The sequence below is a fragment of the Astyanax mexicanus genome, chromosome 15 (assembly GCF_023375975.1).
Source record: "Astyanax mexicanus isolate ESR-SI-001 chromosome 15, AstMex3_surface, whole genome shotgun sequence".
NCBI classification, from domain to species: Eukaryota; Metazoa; Chordata; class Actinopteri; order Characiformes; family Acestrorhamphidae; genus Astyanax; species Astyanax mexicanus.
In genome coordinates this window covers 27,003,060-27,030,959 of record NC_064422.1, presented here as the reverse complement: position 1 = coordinate 27,030,959, position 27,900 = coordinate 27,003,060, and the positions used below count along the sequence as shown (strand labels likewise).

Here is a 27,900-nt window from a genome sequence, read left to right as displayed (position 1 = left end):
TAACCAAATTAATGAGGGTCTTTCAGCAATACATGGTCAGTTGTCAGTGGTTATGCTGGAAGCTGGGAGGTAAAAGCCCTGCTATCAGTGCAGGGGTGATTGCTGTTGAATGCACTGGGAGCTTACAAATTGGAGGGCATTCTGGCATTTCACCCTGACATACCTGCCAATCAGCTACCTGGCTGCTCATGTGGTAAATCTGGCCCTTAATGCTCACTTCACACCGTGTATCTCTGAAAGATGTGGTAATGGATAATGTGCCATGCTAAAAGATATATGATGCATTAAATATACTTGATTTAAACCTGTAAGAAGGAGAGGGATAACGGTGTATAGCATAACCATACACCCCTCATATACATTTAGACTTTACTGGATGCTTTAACAGATTTTTCTAAAGGAGAAATCCAATGTCAAATGGACTTGTGTAGTGTAGGGAAAGATGATACGAGTAAACACAGTACCAGGAGGTATCTTGAAATTAAGTAACAATAAGTCGACTGACAAGCACAAAGGAATAGGTAGGATAGGGGATCAGATTGCAAAATTCTGTGGAAATGCACTAATTCTAGCTGTTGCTCAAAATGTCCATAATCATGAATTTCCACTAAATTAATTTTGCAGTGCTAGTCAGTCGACTATTGCAATTTATTTTCAAGACAGAGAACTATCTCGAGGTACTGTATGTATAAACATTTTTATTTTATTTTTTTTAATAAACTACCTTTGCACACAGTATTTATTTTAAATGTCAGGGCCATTGGAAGTCTTGTTAATGGTGCAACACATGGGCAACACTATGCCATCACTGGCATTGTAAGCCTGTTGGGATCATTGGCTAAAAGTGTTGTATTTCAGAATGCTGGTGGAGAACAGAGGTGGATTATTTGACAAAAGTTCATACTCACCATCATATTTCACCACACCTCAAATCCATTTCACACCGGATTTCTCTCTTAATTGCCTTAATTCAGTGGATGAAATTGGAGTATCCTGTTTGCATGACCATATAAATAGTCAGACAATGAATGGATTATTATTATTATTATTATTATGTATACGCAGTCACTGATAGAAACATTTGCATTAACACTACATTCTGAGTTAAATACAAATATAAGCAGCCATGCTTATTTTTTTTATTTATTTATTTAGACTAGGTTAAATTTATATATATATATATATATATATATATATATATATATATATATATATAATATTAAATTAAGACCCTTACTCATATAGCTTAAACTGATTTAGCTCATGCTCCACATTCCCCCATATAATTTCCTACTGTATAAAATAGATTGTAGCTATTTTTTCAATATACATAGCTTTAACACTGTGTGCTCATGTTTGCGTTTGTATAGTAGTACATTATATTTCTATAGAAATGTTGGACACACAAGTATATTAACTGCATCACTTTTTGTTCCAAAAGAGGTGAGTGAATGTAAACTTTCCTTAGAGTAAACTTTCCGAATCTAATTTGTGCTCTAAGTAGCGATGATGATTTGCATTCTTTGGAAGATAAAGTTTCAGTTGGGTGGCGATGTCATTAGGGTGCCAATTGAAGGGGAACTCCTGAACAGCGTCCTCTATGGACCACCGCAATGTCAACACTGTTTGAATTTGTCCCTTTTAATAATGCGAGGCGTCCAGCTCCTGCCTGTCATCCGTGGGCTGCAAGAGGATTAATTAGCGAAAAAATAATAAACCTTCGCTCCGCAGAATGTCTGAGGAATGTGAAAGGCAAGCCCATTTCAATTTCAAATGCATTAACTTTCACTTGTTCAAGGAGACCACTGGATTAATGCAGAAATCTTTCAGAAAGAAAGAAAAAAGCTCCTTGCTAAGATTAATTGAAGCTACTTTTAAAGGATTTAACAGAAATTAATTTTCACTCTGTGTTTGCAGTTATGTGACTGACGTAGCACATGTCTGTCTTTCTTTTTTTTTCTTTTTCTTTTTTTGTACATCACGTGCTGCCATAATCTTAAAGTATACACTAATACAGCCCCACAAACCCAGCGTACAAATCCATTCAAAGCAGCAAGTAATAGTACATGATATCTCTAAATTATTATTAACACTGTGTTTTCTCTGTGTGTGTGCGTGTTTTTTGTAGGCTGGAGTAATAGTGGATGCCCGCCTGAAAGAGCTGACCCCAGCCATCCCAGTGATTTTCATAAAGGCAGTACCTGTTGACAAGCAGGAGACGCGGAACGTGTATCAGTGTCCCGTCTACAAGACCAGACAGAGGGGGCCCACATACGTGTGGACGTTCAACCTGAAGACCAAAGAGAATCCATCCAAATGGACACTGGCGGGCGTGGCCCTGCTTCTGCAGATATAAAAAAAAAGAAAATTTCTAAAAATCTCTCAGAAAACCATAAATTACATATTAGAGTTGCACAACAAATTGTTTGTTAATCATATCACAATACTAGTCTTAGCAGTACTGATTGCAGAAAATATAGGAAATATACAAATAAGCTTTTTAATTATCTTTTTATTTCTGTTGTGGCTGTTTTGATTTGATCTTATTATTTAAAGCATTTGCACTGGAATAAAAATCAAATCAGTTCATGTATGAATGAATGAATTTCAACTTCTAGAAACCCAAGGACACTTTACAATTAACACGTTTTACACACAAACACATCACACATTAACACTCATCCACACACCGGTGAGAAGCGGCAGCCAACGGCGCACAGCCTACTCTCAACCGGAAACAACCGTCCACCTGGAGGACTGCATCCAGCACTACAGCAATTACCCAAGACAGAGTGCCAATCCATATCTGGGCACACACTTACACTTACACACACACAAACCTACATACATACATACCACACACTTTACACATACACACCAGATCAATTTAGAGTATTCCATTTTTCTGGACAATTTAGAGTATCCAATTTACCTGATCTCCATGTTTTTGGACTGTGGGAGGAAACCGGAGTTCCCAGAAGAAACCCACGCACACACGTGGAGCACATGGAAACTCCACCCAGATAGGGACTAGAACCCAAGACCCCAACACTAAATTATAATATATTTATGTTTGTTACGTTTGCGCTAGTGCGCCGCCATTTTGCCCGTGCAGCACTGGTGACGTCACGAGGTTGGTTTGGTAAAAAAGGCCAGGTACACAGATAGCGGTCACGGTCAGGGGAAAAAAAGATTGTTGTTTGTGGAGATTATGGATGAAGACGAAGCTGAACTAGGCTAACGTGGACCATTTGCTCAGAGATCTTTCCAGTATAAACCTGAGCAGAAATTTGAAAAGCATTTCTGAGAGCGAGAGGTTTTGGAGGTGTCTATTCTCTCTCTACGTGAAGTCCGTGCAGGAAGCCTGCAGCCCGTCAACAGCAGGTACTGCCATCCCGTTAACTAGCTTATTTATATACATTTAGCTAATTTAGCATGTAAAGTCCTTATCTCATTAAGACTGAATGAAACGTACATGATTTAAGTGGATATTAAATCACGGGCGCTGTTTGGTTGATAAACCGTTCAGTTTTCGTGACGTCACTTTCAGCGCTGGGACAGGATGGCGCTGCGCTTACTTAAGAAAATGACATTTAGATTGCTTATTATTTTAATTCCGTTTCACTGACAACTGTTAAACCTATAAGATTTTTTAGAGTGAAAATACATCTTGTGAATTATACTAAATACTTGAAGTGTTTCATGTCCCCTTTAATTACAGACGATCACAACAGGGTATTTCATACGTCATGCTGCCCTACTTTTTTCATCTAACCTTTGAGAGAAAGTGCTAATGTGAGCGAAAGTTGCTGCCCTGAAGGCACAACTGCATTGTACTCTGCACCTTTACATGGAAATCTGTTACCTTGAATAGATTTTATATTATATATTTTTTAATCAAATGTATAGTTGAATTAGACAAATTGTAAAAATTGCACTAAGTGTGTACATTGACAAAAAAAAATTATATTTAGTTATATGGTAAAGTGTCTCATGTCCTTTATCATCTAACTGACTTGCTATCTACACACCTTTTACACTTCCCATATACATAAGATGTACAAATGTAATTCTCTAGCCCACAACTGGCATTAGTCACATGGTGTGAACAGGTTTACGTTTTTCTACTCCAGAAGCTCTGATTTTATTAGTAATACTATACAGGGAATAAACCAGCTGTGTGTGCATTCGTAGGCTATTTCAAAAATGCCTGAATGTAGCTGCACACCAAACAGCAGACACTATGGTGTTCATTGGTTTTTGTTACTACCTTATTTTCATTAAAAGGCAATGTTTCACACACTTGGTCCTGTTTCTATTTCATTCCTGTTATCTCTATTGTGAAGAGGTCAAGACTGCAGGCAGGACATTCCGGTTCCTGTACCCTCTTCACTGTAATGTGCACTAGGAAATGTGCATTAAGGGAATAAAGGTGCAGCAACCTGTAAAACTTGGTCTAGTGTTGTAAGAGATCTACAGTATTTACTGATTGATGTTCATTATGGGGAGATTTTAAATCTATACCAATTCGCTACTCAGTTAAAATTCAATTGAATTACTTTGACGATGGATGTGATTAATTGATCTAAATAATTCACATTTATTCACAGATCATAATTGTTTTTTTTATTAACCTGACAGCACTATTAAAACCTAAAAATCCAAAATGTGATAAAAAAAAAACCTGAAACAGAAAAAAAAACAAATTTGCCAAAAAATGAAAACCGATTTCATATGGTTCTACTCAAGTTATTTCCTACACATTATCTATGCTAATCATAAATTCTGTAATCTGATGATCGATATATTTTGCTTTCCTCAACACATTTAGAAGCCTACATGTGTCATATATTACACTGAAAGTATTGTTTACACTTGATAGTAAACAAACTAATTTCTGCAAAGGTTCACAATTATCTCACATTAACAGAAGCATAGTGTGACTTATTAGATCTTATATAAGGGAATTCTGTTTACAGTATAAAAATCTAAATTTTAAATCAATACATTAAAATAGGATATTTCATGGTTTGCAAATTGCAAAAGTGCAGTTTATTGCATTACCTTTGACTTTTACTATATAGCAGACAGTATGAACCAATGTTTTTCATTATCTGATGAATTTAATTAAATTTCTATAATACATATATTCCTCCATTTCTGCAGCCAAGCCTTGTGTGCTCTAATGTGTGCAGTATGTGGTTTTGCATTGACTGGTTAAAAATGTATGTGTATTTCTGAAAAAGAGGTCATCTTTAAAAGCAATATATTGCTCTAAGAACTCAACGTAATTTTCTGAGCAAAGACTTATCAGATATTAGAGTTTAAAAAAATAAAACATTGCAAGCCTAAACCATTCTTCTGCCAACACTTCGTGCCACATTCAGACACCACCATCACAACTAGTTACTGCCACTGTGTCCAGAAGAAAACACAAATACTAGAGAAAGCCAGAGAAAAAGGAGATGCTCCTCAGAAGAAATTGCTATTCTTCAGCTGCATTCTTCAATGAATCCTCCAGCGCCGCAATGGACCCCAAGGGACCCCTGTATCTGTTATTGAGAAAACTTAACAACACGCACGGAGACGCTGAGGCATGAAACAGAACTGTGGGGAAGGAGAATATGAGGAAAGCAATAAATATACTGGAGAATCCAATTATAATGCGCTAGCAAAAGTTTTAGATAACATATAGAGTTTCCTCCACCGCATGTTCACCAGCCACGGCTTCAGCACCACAGGAGAAATAATTTATAGGCAAGTGTACAGGTGCTGGTCAACGAATTAGAATAATTTGAAATAGTGCTATCATGAAATTCTTTGAATGCATTTTTTGTGTAGAAAGCAAATCAGGTGTTCACCGCACCTGTCCTACTCATTAGACTAATCACAGAACTTGTTACCTGGAAAAAAATTTGCTCAGCTGAGCTTTCCAAAAGGCCCATTTAGGCCATTTAACTGTGACACTGTTGTTTTATTGAATTAGAATAATGGAGAAACCGTTTCATTGAATTAGAATAATTTTTATTATAATTACAATCATCACTTTCTCAGTATTTTGTGGCTGCCCCCTTGGCTTGTATGACTGCCTGACGTCTCCGCAGCATCGATTTGACCAGCTTGTCGCAAGTTTCCGCACTCACAGCTTCCCAGGCAGTGGCGATGTTCTGCTTCAGTTGGTCCAGCGTAGTAGGCTTTCTGTCGCGAATTTTCCGCTTGACGATGGCCCAAAGGTTTTCAATGACATTGAGGTCAGGCGAGTTGGCCGGCCATGCCAAAACTTCAAGCTGTTTTTTAGTGAACCAATCTTTGGTCGACTTTGCCGCATGAGCCGGTGCAAGATCCTGTTGAAATATGAAGTCTTCTTCGCCGAACTGTTCCTCAACAGTCGGAATCAGGAACATTTCCAGAACATCTTGATATACGGCAGCATTGACAGTCTTCTTGAGGAAGCAGAGTTTCCCTACACCTCGAGCGGACATGCATCCCCAGACCATAACGCTCTGGGGAAACTTGACGGATCTTTTCACGCACTCGTGGTTGTAGGTTTCGCCACCACGACGCCAGACACGAGGACCTTGGTCACCGAAGGAGATGCAGAAGCGTGATTCGTCACTGAAGACCACTTTCTGCCAGTCTTCAGCAGTCCACTCGCCGTGTTCTTTGGCCCACTTCAGCCGTTTCTCCATTTGTTTCTTGTTCAGCATCGGTTTTACTGCTGGAACGCGAGATTTGAAGCCGAGTTCGCGCAGACGACGGTAAGTGGTTGATCTGGAGACGCCAGCGCTGGTCTGCTTGTTCCACAAGTCGGTGAGCTCGGAAGTTGACTTGAACCGGTTGCTGACTGCGATCTTTCTCAGCTGCTTGTTGTCGCGAGCAGACGTTTTTCGGACGCCGGAACAGTTGGTGCGCTTGCTGCAGTTTTTCTTGAGAGCTTTGCAGACGGAAGACTGGCTGATGCCGAGCTGCTCAGCAATTTTAGTTTGGGTCAAGCCTTGTTGGCGAAGGGCTTGAATTTGAGCCACTATTCCGGTTGAGAGGTCGCGCTGCTTACCCATGATTGATTTTACAACTTAGAAATTCTACTCAACCCTGACTTTATACTGCACAGTGAACACTCTTCACAGAAAACAAAAATTCGAGCATTTATTCTAATTCAATGAAATGGTTTCTCCATTATTCTAATTCAATAAAACAACAGTGTCACAGTTAAATGGCCTAAATGGGCCTTTTGGAAAGCTCAGCTGAGCTATTTTTTTTCCAGGTAACGAGTTCTGTGATTAGTCTAACGAGTAGGACAGGTGCGGTGAACACCTGATTTGCTTTCTGCACAAAAAATGCATTCAAAGAATTTCATGATTGCACTATTTCAAATTATTCTAATTCGTTGACCAGCACCTGTAGAGTGGGTCACAGTTCACATACTCTGGGTATGTATGACTAATGCCTTTGGGTTTGAGAGCATATATGTTTGTATTCATGCTATAATGCTTTTTATTATGACTTCTACAGAAGGTCTCCTCACTGTAAAGAAGAAATAATACTTCATGGGTTTTTACAAACATGGTGAAAAATAGAGCAGGCAAGACTACTACTGTCTTTGGCCCAATTCCATTTCCTAACTCTACCTCACCCCTTGGTTTTTGAGTTTTAAGGGGGAGTGGTTGAAATCTTCAGCCTAAGAAATGGGACATCCTTTCAATAAACTGATTCATTTTTTAAAAATAATTTTCAACGAGAATTAAAACACCCTGCAAAAGTATTGTTTGTAATGTTAAGATTGGTTGCTCTGTTCTGATTGGCTAAAAAGTAACTTTTTTTTCTTTTCTTTTAGGAGGGGGGCTATCCCCTTATTTACAGTACTGCAATATATCACTATGTACTGAATAGAAACTGCAGTACTGTGAAGCGTATTGCATCAGCAGGTTCTAGCCAGTACACAGTTCTACACCATACCCCTTATGCGTAAACATGCAAATTAAAGGGTCCTGCCGAGCGGTAGGGCAAGGGGTGAAATAGGATTGGCCTTTATGCTAATCCAGAAGTGCTTTAATATAAAGTCATATGCCTCTGTTACATTTCTCAGATAAAGCGCTGCAGAAAACATCGATTTCAAAACAATTAAACAATGTAATTCTGTTTGCTTCCTAAATTGTACCTCATTGATTTTTTCAGATGATTTCTATTTAATGGGTAATTGAATCTGATAAGGCTTACTGAGGACCCAGAAGTGCTGCAGCATGCACGGACATGGGGTCTAAACCACTCCCACCAACACACAAAACAGCATGCACTGGGATGCTGGCATCTGGCCATAATTAAATGAATGGTGGATTGGTTAAGGCAGTTAAGTGGGTCCGTCACGATGATGCTGATTACACGGCATTTAGAATAGTGGCAGACCAAGGTCAAACAGTGCTCCACTCTCTTGGTCTCACTGCAACATATATGATCTGACTAAACCTGCTAGCTAATGAATATTTACTCACACACACTGATGCCTGTGAAGACATTGATAGGGCTCTATAATGCAGAGAACATGGATGTTATCACAGAACTGAAAAAACTAAGTTCAGATAAAAACACGGAATATCAGAAAATGCAACAGAGCCTGATGCTGGTGTTTTGATATTCATAACCGAAGACCAGAGTAATGTACAGACATCATTCACATCATATTAAGCACCAGCCATTAATTCATCTCAGAAAAAAGTTAGCATTCAAGCTAACACCCTCCATTCTTACCACTAAGTTCAGCTGTTATCTAGCATTGTTTTTATTATATTCTGACCAACACAGCACCATCCGTCATCAAACACCAGAACCTAAATACAGGACTTTGATGACCACCATTGTTAGTTAATCATTTACAAGAAAGAACCTGTAAACCTGCATAAAATACCTTAGAATACCTTCAGCATAACACTAAACACAAACAGAACCTCACAGTGACGTCAGCTGTCAACGAGCGATTGATAAACAGACCCTCCACATTCAATCCTATGCACAGTATAAACACAGCTAGCAGGTGGAGAGATAACACAGCGAGCAAGGAAGGAAATGAAGCAGTTCAGTGCAGGCCCAAATCCCCAAGCCGAGCACTGGCTTTGAGGCAGATACCACAGACAGGAGTGGAGAGCAGCTTCCAGAGATTTCCAAACACTGCAGGAACGCAGCATCACTCTGCTAGTCATGAAGGGTCCACACACTCCTCCTCACCTGCTGTTGTGACTTTACTTCCCCAACCACCACAACCATTCAAGTTTGTGATGGCCGAACCGGGAGCCGGCAAATCCATCTTTGCATATTGCACGGGGTGCGCTGGTGCTGTGGGGAAGGTGTCAGTCCTGGGGAGAAATCTATCAGCGGCTCGTGCCCAGAATGAGAACGAAGGCGGCTTAATCATTTTCTACAGCAAATGCTGGTTGCTAGGTTACAGGTCAGTCCAGAGAAATCACTAATGCAAAAGCCAGAGATGGTGCGCTGTATGTAATATTTAATCAGTTATTGGGTAATTCCCGCAACATCGTAGCAGCTCTACCCTTTCACCTGGATGAACTTACTACTTTGCTTAGGGCCTACTGCCTTATTTGGGATATGAAATGCCCTATATAAAATCCTGCATTATTTATTTTTGCTCCAGAATATTTTGCTTTTCAGTAATACTTAGACCTCCAGAGAAAGACTTTTGTCCAATCTCAGCACATTTTCAGACAAAAACCCTTTCTTTTTTATTTTTCCTATTCTTTCTTTTTTAAAGCAAATACCAAAGCTCAGAACCTTTTAGAACATTCATTTGTTCATGTTTTCTGGTTGTTCTTTAAAAAAAATTAAATCTTCTGGGATCATCGCTGCAACATCACTTGTGTCAATGTCTTAATTTTTTGTTTTTAGAATGTTACTTTTAACATTTGCACAATATTAGCAATTACCTAGCTGGCAATGTTGTGTGAGAAATGATCTAATAACATTGTGATGCAAACCATTATTGGTTTGCATCATTTTCAGAATATTCCTGGAACATAATTTCTGTAACGTTATAAGGCCAACTTCCTGGAACATTGATAAACATTGATAATGTTTTCTGTATGCATGCAAGGTTACATTTAGCAGTGTGCTGAACTTGGAGTAGCAAAAAGAAAGACAGTATTCTCCAGTTACAGGTCAGTAGAGGATCAGCGTAAATTTTAAGCTGTTGTTTATGGTATAAAATATTTAAATATTTACACAGCTCTGTAAAAAACAAAGAGGCCACTTCAGTTTCTGAACCAGTTTCTCTGATTTTGCTATTTATAAGTATATGTTTGAGTAAAATGAACACTGTTTTATTATATAAACTACAGACAATATTTCCCCCAAATTCTAAATAAAAATATTGTAATTTAGAGCATTTATTTACAGAAAATGAGAAATGGCTGAAAAAAAGGCAGAGCTTTCAGACCTCAAATAATGCAAAGAAAACAAGTTCATAATCTTAAAGTTTAAAGATTCAGAAATCAACATTTGGTGGAATAACCTTGGTTTTATCCCTCTTTCTCTTGATTTATTTGCAGAGGTTTTCTGTTTTGTAAAATCATAAAAACTCATCATTTATTAGTGGTCTCTTTTTTTTCAGAGCTGTATATTCATTCTTTCACTCACTTATCTGGTAAAACAAGATGTACATGCAGCACTAAACTAGTAGAAGACAACAAGCAGTTATTTTTTTTTAAATATCACATTCAGCTTAAAATGAGGATTTACATCGGTTTTAGAGGATGTCATTTTACGCTGCTGAAAGCATGTTTGAATAAAAGCGCAGATCCTTGCACTCACACGGTGCGACACTGACAAATGTTCAGAATTCTTTACGAGCACTCGTTCTATACATCAACTCAGCAAGGATTAAAATTTCAAATGCAAAGAGCTTGTACTTTAGCTGAACAAGACATTGCTTTCTGAGGGTGGACCTGGTGAAAGCTTTTCATTATTTCAGATGGAAAGTCTGTCTTAGTCAGCAGCCATTTGCGCAGTGGGGAAAGCTCTAGAGATGGCCTTTGCTCCCAGTTTCTGAGGCACCTCTTAAAGCAGCCTGCCTCCCAGCCTCGCTTTCATTTAAGTGTCATATTTTCATCTACATGCTGATGGGAACTGCTGTGAACGAGGGGTTCGAAATGTAAGGTCCCTCCCTGAGAAGGAATGCAAATGCCAAAGCCTTTGTTTGCCATGAGAATTGCATTTGCACCCTTGAAGTTCAATGAATTTAAATAAGGGTTTGTGATTGTATTTTAAAGCATGCAAGTGCCAGGTATTAATTCACATGTCAAAAAAAAGAAAGGAGAAAAGAGGAAAGACATTGTGGCCAGGAGCTGTGGCCAGGCATATTTCCCCCCTGTACATACAAATGTAATGCAGGAACAGGAGGAAAATGCATTATGGTGCTTCATCTGAAAACAAGGGACAATTTTAACAACCTGTAAGAAGGAAAAGGTAAAGTCTGAAGTTTCCTCACAATAGCATCTGACTGCAAAGCTCCAGTGAGAGACCCATCTCTCACACCTCCACCAGGAGCACCCTGTGACGTCGAACAGAACTACTATAAAGTGGACTCAGCAGTACCATATTACCCACAATTCCCTTTTAACACAAGTCGTGACCAGTCTGAACATGTGGGTTCTTTCCCACAAACTATTTGAGCAGCAAACAAACATTGAGTAAGATAAAGCATTTCTTTGCCAATTAGAGAGATAAGCGTGCTAAAATATGTATATTTATTCTTATACACAAAAAGTATCATTAATTAAGCCCTTCCAATGACACAGTCTTCATGATTTGAGCTCTGCATGCCACCATACTGGATTTGAAAAGAAACAAATGAGATGCACTTGAAGTGTAGACGTTCAAGTTTAAGGGGATGACCAAAAAATCTTCTATGAAGCATTCAGGAATTAAATTTTTCTACAAAGCCTTCTCATTCACTGACTCAAAAGTAATTGGTCAAATTATTTGTGACACAGATAATGTGGCACATACTACTACACTGCCACAAAAACACACAATGCTATTGGATGCTAACTACCATACCCAACTTAGGCCTGTGCCTGACTACATTAAAGGCACAGGCTACCCAAAAATCTAAATCTCTGTCAAGAGCTTTCTTGCCCTAAATCCTTAATTCATAATTTACAAAAAAAAGTATGTCAAAGTTATACATCAATGTATCGATTCATTGAGTTTATTGTAGAATTATCCATATGTACAAAGCCCCTAGGGTGACGTTTATATGTATATATATATATATATATATATATATATATATATATATATATATATATATATATATATATATATATATATATATATACACACACATTAAAAAAGGGGGGGCAAGATAATTAAGCTGTGTCGTCACACTTATATGGGCAGAATAATTAACTCGTTCCTAGTCCTTAGTAAGTCTATAAATAAGTCATATTAATGTTTTTACATGAGGTCGAGTTATACCTAAGGATTTCCAAGGCGATTTCACTGTCGCTAACAAATTTCTGTCTGTATAAAATCAAGAGTCTTGCTCGAGTGGAGTCTAATGTCTAAGTTTTAGTCAGTCTTTTCCATGTCCTGGCGCTCCAATAAAATCAACAGTGTTTAATATTGTCGCAAGTTAAGCTGCAAGGCAAGAATTTATGTGACTGTTTACAAACTATTTTTAAAAAGGACACTTTGCAGTTAATATGCCTTATATGGTTCTTACTTTAATATGTACAGTATTTTAAACACAGGTAGCATTTAAAAAGTCATTATATTTAAAGTTATTTTATTTTGCAGTGTTTTGTGAAGTGTTATTTTTGATATAAACAAGTTTAACAAATACATATTTAGCAAGAATGGTGCTCTTTATTGCATTAATTCTATCTATCCTATTCTTTGTTATATAAGGTTGTATCTAAAAATTGGGGGGAAAGAAGCTTATAGGCTATAGTTGAACACAAAACGTATTCAACTATATGCACAGACAGCAAAGTAAAAAAAAACTGTGGCAGAAAAATAAACTGTCGATTTGGAACAAAAATTGTAAGTCTTTGATAAATCACAGTATTGATATACCCATTATTTGTAACTTAATATGTAATATGTACTGTATAAAACTCCACCTGAAGCATGTTGGGAAATAATCTCAGAAAGAAGCTAACAGTTTTGCAATTAGTGACTCAAAGTCTTTGCAAAACCTTAGACTGTGACTACAGCCACAAGAATACAAAGATTTTAGTTTCTTGTTAACATTTTCCCTTCCACCTTAAAACACATTTCCCTTAACTTACACCTTAAAACGGCGCAAAGGTGACGGGGTCTGTAGTAACGTTACATGTGCTTTATGAATGTTATACATTTCTGCTTATGTTGTGCAGAAATCATAAGCAGTCCAGACAAACTAAACCTGGACTCTTACGTTATTTAAATATTCAGTTCCACCTTAAAAGCTAAAATAAAATTCAAGTCGCCTGGAAACACATATTCAGCCTGAAGCCTGAATGATAACAGCAGCATTTATGGAGGAAAGGTAATTTAGCAGCATTTAAGGTGGAATTGTAAATAGGAAACAATATTTATTTAAGAAAGCTAGGCTACTTCCACGTAGTATGCCTGTGCAGGTGCTACCTTAAGGAAGACGCCAAGACACGTTAACCAGGAACAGTAACGTTAGCTTAGCTAGATTATAATGTTCACTTTAGGGGTGTTTAGTAGGCCTACTATAATATTCTCCATGTACAGTACAGTAACGTTAGTGTACTTTAATGATGCAGCACAGCTAAAAGTGCTAATAAACTGTTTAACCCACCATCTCCACTCAAAACCACAGCTATACGGAAAAAAGGGCAGAACCTACCGGTTCTAATCAGCTGCGGCGTCCTCGTGCTCCGGTGAGGGTCCGAAATTAGTCCACTGTGCAAAAACAATAACGTGCTCCTTCAAAAAGTTCCTTCAGTTACTTTTTAACTCGTTTACTGCTTAATTTCTCACTTTTTAGCCACAAAAACGCGCTCTGAAGTACAGTGCAGTGTGAGTCAGGCCAGCTGTGTGTGTTTCCCGCCCCTGTGAGTATCACGTGATCACCGCATGGCCACAGCATGCTTTCGTTAATTAAACAGAGGACGTTTCTGAGCATAGACATCATATACACATAAGTATAAGATATCTGGTCTTCTTACAGCAAAGTTATGTTTAGGAGAGGACATAGTGGTTCAGATATCAGATATGTTTTTTTAGTTAAAAAAGCAAAATGTGAAAATGGGCTCCTACTTTTCAGAACAACATTTTTTTTAATTACTTGACCTCATCAAGTAAACATCTGTTCCAATTACAGAATAAAAGTCCCGCGTCCTCCTGTTTCTCAAAAGTATGCACTCGCCAGCCAAACTTACCAAGATTTGTTATTATTTATGAGTGGACACATCAGCGTGTAAGTTCTTCAAAGCGTCCAAATGGCACTATGATCGGTAGTACTGGACTATTTCCAAAAACCCAGACAGAAAAGCATTTTCACACAGGTTTTATTTAACTTCAAAGAAATTCCTTTTCATAAAAAATATTTCCCCTCTCAAACCGAGAGCTCTACCATGAAGGTAAAATGGACTACTTTGGACATGTTTTAGACTGTCCTGTGGGCAGGAACCTTTGTAGTTAAGTATCTTGTTCATGTATTTATTGCTGTAAGCATGTGACCAAAATAATATAATATTTACATAAAATTCTCTTATCATAGGTTAGCTTCTTCGTTTTGTGCTAAAGCTAAATGGTTAGCTTTAACCTAAAAAAGCATGGTGCAAACTGTGTGTAAATCATTACACTCTAGCCAGAAAGCTTACTGAAGCTCTAGGGCAGAAAGTTTTTATTGTTATCTATGAAGTTGTTGTTAAGTACAGCCCTGAGCAGCATATAACATAAAGCAGTGTACAAATCCAGCACTTTACTCCAGTTAAGAAGGGTTATTTGTAACAGTCTGAGAAGCAATTTGTTACAGCCAGAAAATATCCCTCCCTCCGTTTATCCTTCTTCTTTATACTTTTTCTCTGGTCAAAGCTGCTGTGGGTCCAAAGTCTTCCCCCAAATACCTGGTCTGGAAACACGTCCATCACAGATCTGGTATGTAGTGTAGTTCAACCCAACTCGGTGCTTTTTTATTTATTTAATGCTCAAATTAATTTCTAATTATTGTTTATTAAGCAAAAACTAAGGTTCATGGGTGAGTTGTGCACTATTGCTTCTAATTTGTTCAGCACAAGGGGATTCCTTTAAATAACAACTCAATAGTAGTAATGGGTCTTGTGGAAAGAGTATAAAATTATGAGCTTGGTTGGTAACCTGCTCAACCAGTCCTCAATACAATCCTTCCATGCTGCTATTAGATTGTGGGTGGGCAGCTTAAGAAGAAGTAGTACAGTGGTTACTGTATCCATTTTTATTCAGAAAAATAGGAAAATCACCTGATCGCAATGATTGCTTTCCAAAGTAGCTGTAAGTTGAGATGTTTATTTGCGTAGATTGTACACTCTGCATGAATATTGCATAAATATACAGCAGTTTTTGTACTGTTTCTGCCTACAAACTGCTGGAATGCCAAAGTGTAGGCAGGTGTGAAAGGCAACACTGAATAGTATAGCGGTGCATCTGGTGTGAAATGGGCTTACGATGGTGCAATGAGTAGCCCTTCAAATACTCAAGGCCCATTCATGTATATCCAGATATTTGAGCATTTCAGAAAAGGCCCTAAAACACAAACCAAAGGGGCGAGAACAATTCACAACGTTTTTTTTTTTGTTTGTTTTTTTTAAAGAAACTTCAGCACAGACCGCAAAGCACATTTCCTAACATCAAAGATTTTGTCACTTTTTGCAAACAGCAGGTCTTTATAACCTAATAACTCTCACACAGACACAAACCTTAATTAAAACACAATAGCTTAAATCAGGAAAGTTTTTTTGCTACCACTGTCTCTGAATCATACACACACCCACCAGACAAAGAAGTGAAGGATTTTTAGCTTTTTTTCCCCAAAATTGAGCACAGACTGTTCTTTTACAGTGTTATGAAAAAAACTAAACCTAGACGTTAGGCAGAGAAGTAGCTCTATTTTACTTAAACCACCACCCATGTAAGCAGTTTCAATATTTTTAGTTTTCAGTGACCTAAACTTGTGTGCTTAAGTAAATTTTTTTAAAATATTTGCATACGTGTGGCCTTGTGGTCTTAAGATCTGGAAAAAATGTATAGCATTTTTAGTCTTGTTTTTTGTAATCCTTGATAGATGTGACACAATGGGGACCATCAGTTACATTACTGATCCTGTAAATGAATAATACGTATTAAATGACTCTCCACCAGACACAAAGCTCATTAGGGTTGCCAGGTTAAGGACACTGACTCTATAAATACTATGCAGTGGCGAAGTATAATCATATTTATACCTAAACTGATCCTTACAATCCTTAGCTGAAGCTCAGTGCTTACCTATTCAAGAGAAAATGCTGAGATGCCAAGAAGCTTCTGGACCCTAAGCTGTCTTCATTTATCATACAGATTGCCAGAAATAATGATTTGCAGAACTAAAAGACTGGAAAGTTTATTTGCTTTTTTAACATTTGAAGAACTGGGTCTTGGACAGTTTGGAAACTGGCCTCAATGTTATTATGAACTGTAATATACTGAGATCTTACTGTCTTACCTGATATCTCCTGCAGCACAGGAGACCGTACCTTCATCATCTTCTGTACTTTGAGTGAAGATTAATATTTAATGAGGCACACAAAAGATATGTTCCAAGTGATTATCATGTTTAGAAAAATAAGGATGGTTTATTTGAAGCTACTACAACAAGCATAATATATTCATTTGTCTTGTGAGTCACTCACTGGAGCACAGTCTACAGCCAGATATCGAGAGTGGTCATGGAGTTTTCGACAACTTTCACCCAGTTCTCATCCTACAAACACATTTGTAACGACACACATACATTATTGTATTCGTATTAAAACGGTCCGGTACTGGGTTAGTGGGTCGTCTATAATTGTTGAATCTCTAAAATAAAGCTACAGTAATACAAATGCCAACCAGAACAGACTTGTCCATTTACTGCGGCTAAAATAGCTTATTTACAATCTTCTATGCAAAGGAACTTGCCGTTAATTAAAGAACAAACCGATACGTGCTAGCCATCACTAACCGAACTGATGGAAAAATGAAATTAAAACAAAGAGAACAAAAAAACAACAAAACAAACAAACAAAAAAATCCAAATGCATTTAATCGATTGTGCTTTTTAACCCACAAAACCACTTCTTTGTTGAAATGGAACATTTTTCGTAGAGGCACCAATAGAAGTGCTAACATCGGTTTAATTTAGGAACTTCTAAAGCTATGACTAGGACTGGAAGTACAAACAGTATCTGTATTTATATATTTATAAAGTTATACAATTCCATCATCTAGCGCGCGCTTTCGTTCACACCTTCTGTCGCTCTGCTATCAGTCCTCTGCGAGTTTCCATGCAAAGCCCTTAAGAACTGCAGAACTGTATGGACGTGCTGTTTTTCCTGTCTGGACGAAGCGCGCAAGCCTCTAGTCTGTTCTTTTCTCTGTGATCTACAAACGCAGAGGGGAGGACAGGTATGCACATGGAAGGGCCGTTTTGTTGGGTTGTGTTTGAGTGAGCTGGTGCTGGGAGGGGAGGTCAGTCAGTGTGGAAACTGTAGATAGATGGGGACTAGTGGTCAGACTGGCTCTCTGGCGCAGCAGTCTCTTATTTTTTCTGGCTTCTGGCTGGTCTCTGAGGTCCGAGTTAAACAGTTACTTCGGTCTTGCTGCCTGTGCGGTAGTGGTGATGGTGCTGCTGCTGCTGGGCGGCTGGCGGGACGTAGTGGAGCTGCTCCACGGTCTGTGTTCGGCGCGAGGCAAACGCCTGCCTCTTTGAGACCGTCTGGTTCGTGCTTATGGTGTTGTGTACAGCGGCGGCGGCAGCAGCAGCAGCGGCGGCAGCATTGCTGCTGTTAGAGGCACTGGGATGCGAGTGCATTTTGGTCATCTTGTAACGGTCCATGACTGGCGTGGTGGGCACAAGTACGTCCGTGTGGGATATGGCTCTGGACATGGACCTGTCGCCGTGGAAGCTGGAGCGCTTGATGGACATCATCTTATCAGGAGACAGCAGTGGGTCCTGGGAACGCAGCCGGTCCTGCGAGTACAGGCGCTCCTGCGAGTACAGCCGCTCCTGGAAGCAGGAATGGATTTGGTTATTATAACAGATAAAATACTCTGCTTTTTTTTACAGTGTGAATTCCCTTTCTATCCCTGCTACAGTCTGACAGTAATACGTCATGTTCATATTAAACAAAATACTGAAACATCTATTTTATGTGCAGGTTGTTTGAGTTGTTCTTTTGAAAAACTGCGAGCAAATAAAATCACGAATTCCAGAAACAATAGCCCTTAAAAAAACTGTCCTTTTGGTCCCTCCAGATGGTCCACATTTTTCTCTGTCCCATCTCTCATTAGACAAATACAGCAAAACTGACAAACATCTGGGGGGCCCTAAAGACTGTTTTGAAAATTACAATGATACACAAGGGCAGGGTGAAATAACTCTATAAATCTAAAAATGATAACACAGTGATACTGACTCAGATTCATAAAATGCAGCATCAGATTTGTCTTTGTGGCAAACCCACTAGTAGAATACACTGACTGATCCATGTGGATTTGCTTGTATGTTTGCATGGACAACACTATCAGGCCTCACTTAATTCACTTAAATGTATGCTGAAAAAAAGTATCCATATGACTATCCATATGTTTGAATAGTTTAATTTAGACAACTTGGTCTGGCTTTTAATTAATTAATTGTATGTGAGTTAATAACTACACGCTAAGCTTGTGTAATTATACATGCATATATACTTTCATATTGAATTCATATTGAATTAAGCCCTATCCGGATGGTATGCTGCCTTGCCATGAGCAGGCTGGCTAGTGTTCAACCTCACTCACAAGATAATACCTCACAACTTAAGCAGGTTGCCAAGCCATCCCCTGAGGTAACACTTAATGATCAGTTTACAAAATGTAGAATTTTGATTAGCTATTACTAGAACAGTGAAAACACACAGAAACGGAAAAACAACAAAGGACTGGGTAAGAGATGCCACAAAAAGAACATATAAGGAACCACTTTTGTAAAAGAAATGTGTGAATAACTTAAATCTACTATTATCTTTGGGGTCAATTTGGCCGCAGGAGTTTTGCTTTATAAAACATAAACATATCATCATTTTACACACATTTGTTTTTGGGTCATCAACAGAATAATGTGCCATTTGGTTCTCAAAACAAAAAAAATTTACTTATTCTTTTTTTAATATATCCATATATATCATATTTATATTATATTTATAGGGCACAGAAATCATATTTTTCCTGCCATGCATGCGGCGGCAAGCTGCACAACAGGGAGGGCAGTTTCGAAGTCAAAGTGGATTTTGTTTAATTGTTCATAGTGATTTTGTGTTGTTTCAAAGTGACCCCCAAGAAAAAGGGTGTTAGTGCATTTGAGAATAGCAGTAGGGTTAATAATCTAATAATTGTTTTTAATACAGTTAGTGATTAATTAGTAATCTTTAGGGTATAGTAAAAGAATCAGTCAGAATAATAGATTAACAGTTTAAAGTGGATGTAAAGATTCTATAATAATATATAATTTCACAAAAAATGGTTATATTATGACATTGAGAACCCTCTGTAACGTTTTATAAAAAAGACTATATCAGTATTTCTTTTTTTTTATGTGAAACTATTGTTTCTGTTTTTTTATCTATTCCGGATGACAGTTTCTTAAATTATTGTAATGTAGTATTTATGCCATATGCCCACCCTTATGTTGTGTCATTCATGCAGATTTGCTTGTCATAACAAAATCACTGTTTATATAGTTGGTGTGTATAAATACTTTTTGTGTCCAAGAATGCAAATATAACAGCATGTAACAGAAGAAACTTTCAAATATCCATCCTTACCTGGGAGTGCTGCAGGCGTTCCTGGGACAGCAGGCGCTCCTGGGAGTGGAGGCGGTCCTGTGAGTAGTGGCGGTCCTGTGAATGCAGCCGGTCCTGTGAGATGAGGCGCTCGTGAGATCTTAGACGCTCAGCTGAGAGCAGCTGCTCGTCAGACAGGATGCGGCCACCGTACTGGGACATGCTGTAGGGGGACATGGGGTAGTCTTGAGCGTAGCCGCGTTCGGGGGAAAGAACCCGGTCCTGGGACATGGCTCTCTGGACGCGGCGAGGACGCTGGCGTGGAGGCTGCTGCTGCTGTTGCTGCTGCTGCTGGGCCTGCTGACTGCTCTGAGACTCCTGGTTCATCTGGTTCATTTTTATCATGTGGAGGGGGAGGGTACCTCGCGCCGCCAAGTCAGGAAGGTGCCTCTTACGGGTGTAGTAGTCGTCCACGTCTTTGTCACCTGTGGAACAGTGAGATCAGGTCAAATCAATGTCACAGCCTAGGAAAAAAGAACCCATTTGAGTATCCATACATTTTAAATAGTTTCATTTAGACATGTATTGTATGTTGATAATTACACATTAACAATCCATATTGACTTTATATTGATTTAATTATCAAAATGGAATGTCTCACGAATATCTCAATAGCTTTAACAAAAACACCAGCAGTTCATATAAATGAATTAGTCACCTTATTAAACATGTGTAATCATATAATAGAGATCTCAGAATTCAGCCAATAACAAAACAGGTGGAAAGATAATTAGCATCAAAAATCATTCCCTTTTACATTCTATATCATTTCAAATCTCAACAGTACATTTTAGATCATAGTTTACATCATAGTGACAATCTATGACAGAAAATGTATTAATACCACAATGACCAAAAAAACTACAGATAAAAAGCTATTGTTTTATATACACATGTAAGTAGATATATTTTTTTATACACAATAAACAACAATACTCTTATTAGTACATAAACAGTGCCTACTAATTAAGTCTAATTAAAACTGTTAGAATGTCAACCAATAAAAAAATAGACGTGTTTAAAACAGTCTGCCATTGGTCAGTTCATATATTGTGTTTGATATCTGTATGCAAAAAAACATTAATGTGTTACACACAAAATATTTTTCTGCCTCTGTAACAAAGACTGTAAAAAAGTGAATGAGTAAATTAGTTAACTATTCTGAATGCAGCTGTAGACTTACAGGGGTGGGATCAAACTGTACTTAAAATTTCTTTACAAGTTCAAGGCTTCTAAAACTCAAATCAAAAGCAACGACTGATACTGATACAAATCTCTGGGGTGCTGGTCAGTACTGTCCAATAGACAACAATTCTCAACAAGTCACTAGTGCCTTTGATGCAAGGTGTCAGCATTACTATGCTCTAGTTAAGCATTTGATTAACATTATATTTGTGAGGAACATATTCTTTAAAAATGACGTATTTACATGCAAGATCTATCAGCTAAATAAAAGTACACTTTAAGCTTAGCTATTATTGAAAAAAGTGGTAGAATGTAATGTTTTACACATCTGCCAGTAGCCCGAGTTGTTGTAAGTTGTTGAGTAATTGTGAAGGGAAAAGCATTGGCTACTGTGTGCAGACAACGATTCACTGGCCTTCAAGATGTTTTTGCTCCAACAATACTTTAAAATTCACAGACTGGAGAGGCTTGTGGGTAAAGCTGTGTTAACACTGGATTTTCAAGGTTTTCACCACAGTCCAAACCCCAAAATCTCCACAAAGCCTTGGATACACTACATGACTTTTAAAGACATTTTAGCAGACTGTAAACAGAATGGATTTCTCACAATTCCCAACTGAGTTTTCCTGAATTTTATAAAAAATGGTAGACTACACAACTAGGGATCCTACACTACAACTCCAACCTGCTATTTTCCAAACCGAATATCCTACAAAGTAGTGCTGGGCGGTATAGTGGTTCATACGGTATACCAGAGGGGGAACTAGAACCAGTATGTTTTTTTTTCACATAGCGCCATACCGCTAGAGGCGCTGTGGAGCGCAGTGTAGAACAGCACCGACAAAGAAGCACGCTGGGAAAGCTTGCTAACTTACGTTAGCCAGTTAGCATAACAAGCTAACACACTGGAGTTGACAGTAGCTCAGCACTATGGAGCCTAAACCCTCGCCCCTCTCTTCACTCTGCCTGAGAACAGCACTTTATCTCACAGACGAGCCCAAAACCGGTCCTGAGAATAGAATTATTTATTCAGCAAGTAATAAAAATCCCTAAAACTCGTACTGATACGAGGTGAGCAGTAACTATAGCCCTGTTAAAATACATTAATACTGTAGCTTCGAGGCTAATATTAATACACACTGAACTGAATGTATTTTATCGGGAGAAAGAAGGTAATTGTGGCAGATTTTAATACTGTAATGCCTTAACTATTTGTTAAAATATGTAGTCTTGTAAAGTTACTGGCATATCCATTTTAAGGTCTATTGTTTAAATCTTCAGCTGTTTTTCTGCTAATGAAGTCTGATTTCTTCATATATTGTGTAATTTTGTGGGTCAAGGTAAACCCAATAGTAATCAAAGCCTTAATTTAAAGCCTTAGTGTTTTATATTATTTGTATTACTTTAAGTACAGTAAGTCACAAACCGATATTAAAGCCCAGTCATATAAAAAATAAAACAAAATAATAAAAAAGGTTTGAATACACTTGAGCACAAAAATGAAAAACAGGGCAAGTAAATAAAGAAATACTACTTTTCTTTTATATGTTTGGATTTCGCGCTTGGCTTCCATTGGATGTTGACAGGACCAAGATTGAGATTGAGAGTCACACAAATCAGTCCACAGCATATGACATATTAAATTAGAATTTAATATGTCATATGTTGAGTATTGTAGGCGCTGTATTTGGAAACGCATCATATCGCCCAATTCCTGACAATCCACAGACCTAACACTACTCTAACTCTCTCCAACTGCCAGAAAATCTGCAGACTACAGTCAACTGGCACTTTTAGACTTTGCCAGACTAGGAATCAGGACTAAAATCGAGGCAAATATTGCATAGTGTAACCCCAGATTAAGTCTCAGACCTGCCAGCTCATTGGTATCCAGCTGTCCAGTGGCTTTCTCTGCTACCTTTCTCTCGTTCAGATTCAAGGGATAAAATAAATCTTCCGTATCTTTTTCTTTGGTTATCTAAAAATGGATCTTGCAACACAGCTTAAAGGTTCCAGCATGTCCTTATACCCACCTCCTCCCTTTTACACACACACACACACACAGAAGGGCACTAAGTGACTACTGTATCCGTAACTGAATGATTAGAGATGGAAATAATTAAATCATGGTCTCTTCCAAACTGGAATGAATGTGGTCTGGAGGAGCTGATGACCTTGAGATTTCTGTTACACTTGGTGATTCTCTTCATACACACTCTGTCTGGCTAAGAGAATCGAAGTGCTTCACTGTGGGGAAGAAAAACAAACAAAGAAAACTATATTCAGGAAAATGAAAGCCTCAAATCAAAGAAATGGAAGCAAAACATCCGTGAGTGTATGTGTGTGTACTGCACAGATCCAGTGAATGACTGCACTGAGGACTCTGAGGTAATAACACTTTTTAAAAGTGGATTATATCAGACTTGTTATGAATAAAAGTAGGATTTAATAGTCTTAACTGTATTTTACAATCCCTTACCAGCGGGTTATATTATTATATTATTTTAGATATTTATTGTTTTTAATTCGAAAGTACTCCAACTGAAAGCACATACTGCAAGTACTGGTGAAGTTCACCAGTTAATTGAAGTGAAGAAAAGGCGTAAGCATAGCAGTATGTGGTTCGACTTTTATAAAGAACTAGAGTCTATCAATTCAGCTGGATGCACCCAAAAATATCTGTTTTTAAGGCCACTGGTGTTCTATAGACAATACTAAGCTATCTGGCTTTTCACTTTAACAAATAATGCTAATAAAATAAAACAGAACTGAAAGAATAGAACAGGATCGTTTGCATGTTTTTTCTAATTATGGCTCTGAAGGAGCAAGGGGATTTGCTAATGAAAGGCGAGGGTGGGTGATTTTAACTGTATTTTATATCACAATAATTTTTATTACCAAGACAATAAAGATATTAAAAAAATTAAATAATCAGATTTAAATAATCTTGGAATGAGGTTGCATTTGAGTTACAAAAAAATAACCATAGTAGCGGTACAGTTTTTGTGCATTTAAAAAATTCTGAGTAAAATAATAAAAATATATACATAAAAATAAATAAATCGTATTGCTTGATATACAGCTCTGGGGGAAAAAAATGAAAGACCACCTAAATTATGAGTCTCTTTGATTTTACCAAATTCCAGAAAACCTCTGGAATATAATCAAGAGGAAAATGGATGATCACAAACCATTCAACTGCTTGAATATTTGCACCAGGAGTGGCATAAAGTTATCCAAAATTAGTGTGTAAGACTAGTGGAGGAGAACATGCCAAGATGCATGAAAACTGTGCTTATTTCCAAAAACCAGGGTTATTCCACCAAATATTGGTTTCTGAACTCTTAAAACTTTATGAGTATGAACTTCTTTGCATTATTTCAGCTATTTGCTCTAAATTACTATTTTTATTTGGATTTTGGGAGACACGTTATACCTATAAAACATACATCTATAAATAGCAAAATCAGAGAAACTGAAGTGGCCTTTTAATTATTTCCAGAGCTGTATTGCAGAATATACACAACAATAGTGTGTTATTACACACTAAACAGCAATTGTTTCCCCACTACCCTTTACTCCCTGCATGAGTAACCAGATTATATAAAGCAATGGCAACCCTCTTATCAATTGCCAGAGGTGGCTGGTGACTGAATGTGACTGGTTATATGGATGGTCCAATCATGACACAGAGATTTTCAGAAAGTTTTTAAACTTGCTTTAATGACGATCCTGCATTTCGCTCCTAATTACGTTATCTTATGTAATCTAACGTTTATTTGCACAGTTGTAGTGAATGGAACATGATTAATTTTACACTTTTTAGTCTGCTGGAATGTTTTTTTTTTTTTTTTTAAATGTGTATAACTTTTAAGAAACATTTGGATAAAAATCTGGCTAGCGACACTGACATCATAACATCATATTCACATAGCCCATACTCACACCAGTAGCTAAGCTAACACAGGACAAAGAAATAATAGTATCCACAATATGAGGAAATTCACACTGTAAGACAATATCATACTGTGATACACATCTCACCTCGAGTGAGAAGGTCTATCAGTATTCTACAGGATAGTCGGGTGCAGGGCCAGACTGTTCTAAGCTCCTCCGTACGCAATTACACAAGCCTTCAGATGTATTTACTCTTCACTTAGGGAATATTAAGAGTTCAGACGTTATTACACAGCACAAATCTACCATCGTCTAGATCAATAGAACAGTGGGCCCAGGCCTCGAGTAAGCTATCTCCAGTGATACAAGCTAAAAATGAAATAGTGCTGGCTGTTAATCACCAACTTTAGCGCCAATAAGCTTTATATTAGAGATGGTGTTTGAACCGGGGCTTTAACAAGGCTCGGACGGACTGACAGCGATAATGGGTCTGAAATATGTGTCCTCCTCCCAGAATGATATGAAAGTGTGTTTCACTGACGGCTGCAGTTAAAAAGACCTCTTCTGACATTAACATTCGTGTTAGATGATTGGGGTCATTAATTCACAGCACAGGCGAGGGGGGAGATGTATAGAGAATACATTTTTCACTGAGAAATCTTCACTGGAAAGATTCTTTACTGTTACTGGTGTCTGTGCAGAAATGCACACCAACAAGGGTCAGAGTCAGGCGGTGTATATATATATATCAGATTCACCTACCTACCACAGGTGGCTGTGGATGTACTTCATAAAGTAAATATCTGATTTAACTATGCCATGTACAATTAAAAAATAATAAACCTTTATCTTAAAGCTAGAATCTTAAAGCAGTTAATATCAGAGCGAGCATGTCTAGACTGTGCAAAGGCCCAGGGCTTAGCCCTCAGCAAGATGTTGCCTTGCATGCAGAACATCTATGATATAAATCCACTGATGTTGAGCAATATGACCCTAAAATAATATGACGATGTTTCAGAGTACTTTTGCGATGGCAATGTATTTGGCGATATTACAAAACGGAAAAAAAAGGAAATTATTTTATTGATTGCTATACACATTTCTATTTATACAGCTCTAAAAAATAAGGGACCACTTCAGTTTCGATGCAGAGCTTTCAGATCTCAAATAATGCAAAGAAAACAAGTTCATATTCAAAAAGTTTTAAGAGTTCAGAAATCAAGATTTGGTTTTTACCAAATTCTGGTTTTTAATCACAGTAGTTTTCATGCATCTTGACATGTTCTCCTCCACCAGTCTTACACACTGCTTTTGGATAACTTTATACCACTCCTGGTGCACAAATCCAAGCAGTTTAGCTTGATTTAATGACTTGTGATCAACCATCTTCCTCTTGATTATATTCCAGAAGTTTTCAATTTGGTAAATAAAAGAAACTGCTTTTATATACACAGAAAACTGCTTTTCTATAGATTTTTTTTTTCATAATGGTAGCAATATTATCACATATAATACAATATAGAACACTCCCAGAGCTAATAAAGATGTGATATACAGTATTAGGCAGGAACAACTGACAAGAGCTAAATTGTGATGACTAGATAACTGAATCAAAACATCCCTAAACATCAGGCAGGTCTTGTGGGGTGTTCCTGGTATGCAGTGGTCAGAACCAACCATAGAATCAACCATACTCCAAGAAAGGACAGGGTTATGGCCAACCAGGACTCACTGATGCTCATAGAGGCCCAACCTTGCAACTTAAAGGACTTAATGCATCTGCTGGAAACTGTATCTTGTTTCCAGACACCATACAATACCTTCAGAAGCATGCCAGTCAGACATAACACTGACAAAATACAGTAACTCAATATTATTGAGTTATTTTATCAATGTTATGACTGACTGGTATATATTTAGATTTGAAATAAAATCCATTTGGAGTTCCCAAAAATGTGCCACAATCTTATTCCAGTGATCCCAATGTGGCATGAAAAACATGAATTTGGCAACCTAGCTTACACTTACAAACAAACTCCAATCTAATTGAATTTTGCTATAAATCTTCATTAATAAATGAAAAAATCCCTTAATGCATTGATTGTATATGGATGATTCTTTAATACAAAACAAAAAGAAAAAGATATTATTAGTGATAGTAACATTCAGTGCCAGCCCTTGCAATCCAATACATGGCTTTGGTATGAAAACCTCTGGAATTTGGCAAACTAGTTTGCACTTGCAAACAAACTCCAACTCGAGAGAGAAATAAGAAGGCAAAGCAAACGGTTAAATAGTTTGAAACCAAGTTGATGTTGTGTTGTACATCATTTTGCATAGATGTTATCTCATAATTAAGCTCTAAATCTTCCAGTATTGTCAAAATCCCAAGTGTATGCTTAATATATGCATTTGTTTAAACGTGTGCTTTAATACAAATAAAGAAAAATATATTAGCAGATTAGTAGACTTCAGCTGCAATAAAGTTTTAATGATCAGTTATTGCCACCAGCCCAGGAACTCTGCATATTGCATCCTCATTCAGTGCTAAACCTCGTAATCCAATGCATTCAGCATTTTTATTCATTTTTCCTCCAAAAGCTCTTGATGGACTTGCTAATTGTCTCATGAGATGAATCACGAAAGCAGAGGAAACATAAAAATGTGTGCGGCGTACAGACAGAGAATGAAGACAGAGCATTTAGATACAGTGTTTGGAATTAGCTCCAACCCTAATATAACACAACTGGTTCCTATAAAC

At 37.6% G+C, this 27,900-nt stretch overlaps 2 protein-coding genes and 1 long non-coding RNA gene across 9 annotated transcripts in view; 1 reads left to right on the top strand and 2 right to left on the bottom strand.

The window, feature by feature from the left end:
• dnah9 (dynein, axonemal, heavy chain 9) overlaps positions 1–4,302 on the top strand; it is a 163,885-nt gene extending 159,583 nt beyond the window's left edge. The window contains exon 70 of the mRNA XM_022668867.2: positions 2,129–4,302. Within this exon, the coding sequence (XP_022524588.2) occupies positions 2,129–2,356 (228 nt within the window). The 3' untranslated portion in view covers positions 2,357–4,302. The remainder of the gene's footprint in view (positions 1–2,128) is intronic.
• On the bottom strand, positions 2,127–14,087 carry LOC111192342 (uncharacterized). The gene is made up of 2 exons (XR_002649836.2): positions 13,865–14,087; positions 2,127–2,344 (listed from the first exon to the last, which is right to left on the bottom strand). It is a non-coding gene; the product is annotated as an uncharacterized LOC111192342 (long non-coding RNA).
• Positions 14,088–16,809: 2,722 nt separating this feature from the next.
• Positions 16,810–27,900, bottom strand: part of LOC103039538 (protein shisa-6) — a 107,651-nt gene continuing 96,560 nt past the window's right edge. For all 7 annotated transcript variants that reach the window (XM_015607861.3, XM_015607855.3, XM_015607858.3 and 4 more), the window contains 2 exons: positions 20,040–20,482; positions 16,810–18,241 (listed from right to left, as the gene is read on the bottom strand). In XM_015607861.3, the coding sequence (XP_015463347.3) occupies positions 17,813–18,241; positions 20,040–20,482 (872 nt within the window). In that variant the 3' untranslated portion in view covers positions 16,810–17,812. The remainder of the gene's footprint in view (positions 18,242–20,039; positions 20,483–27,900) is intronic.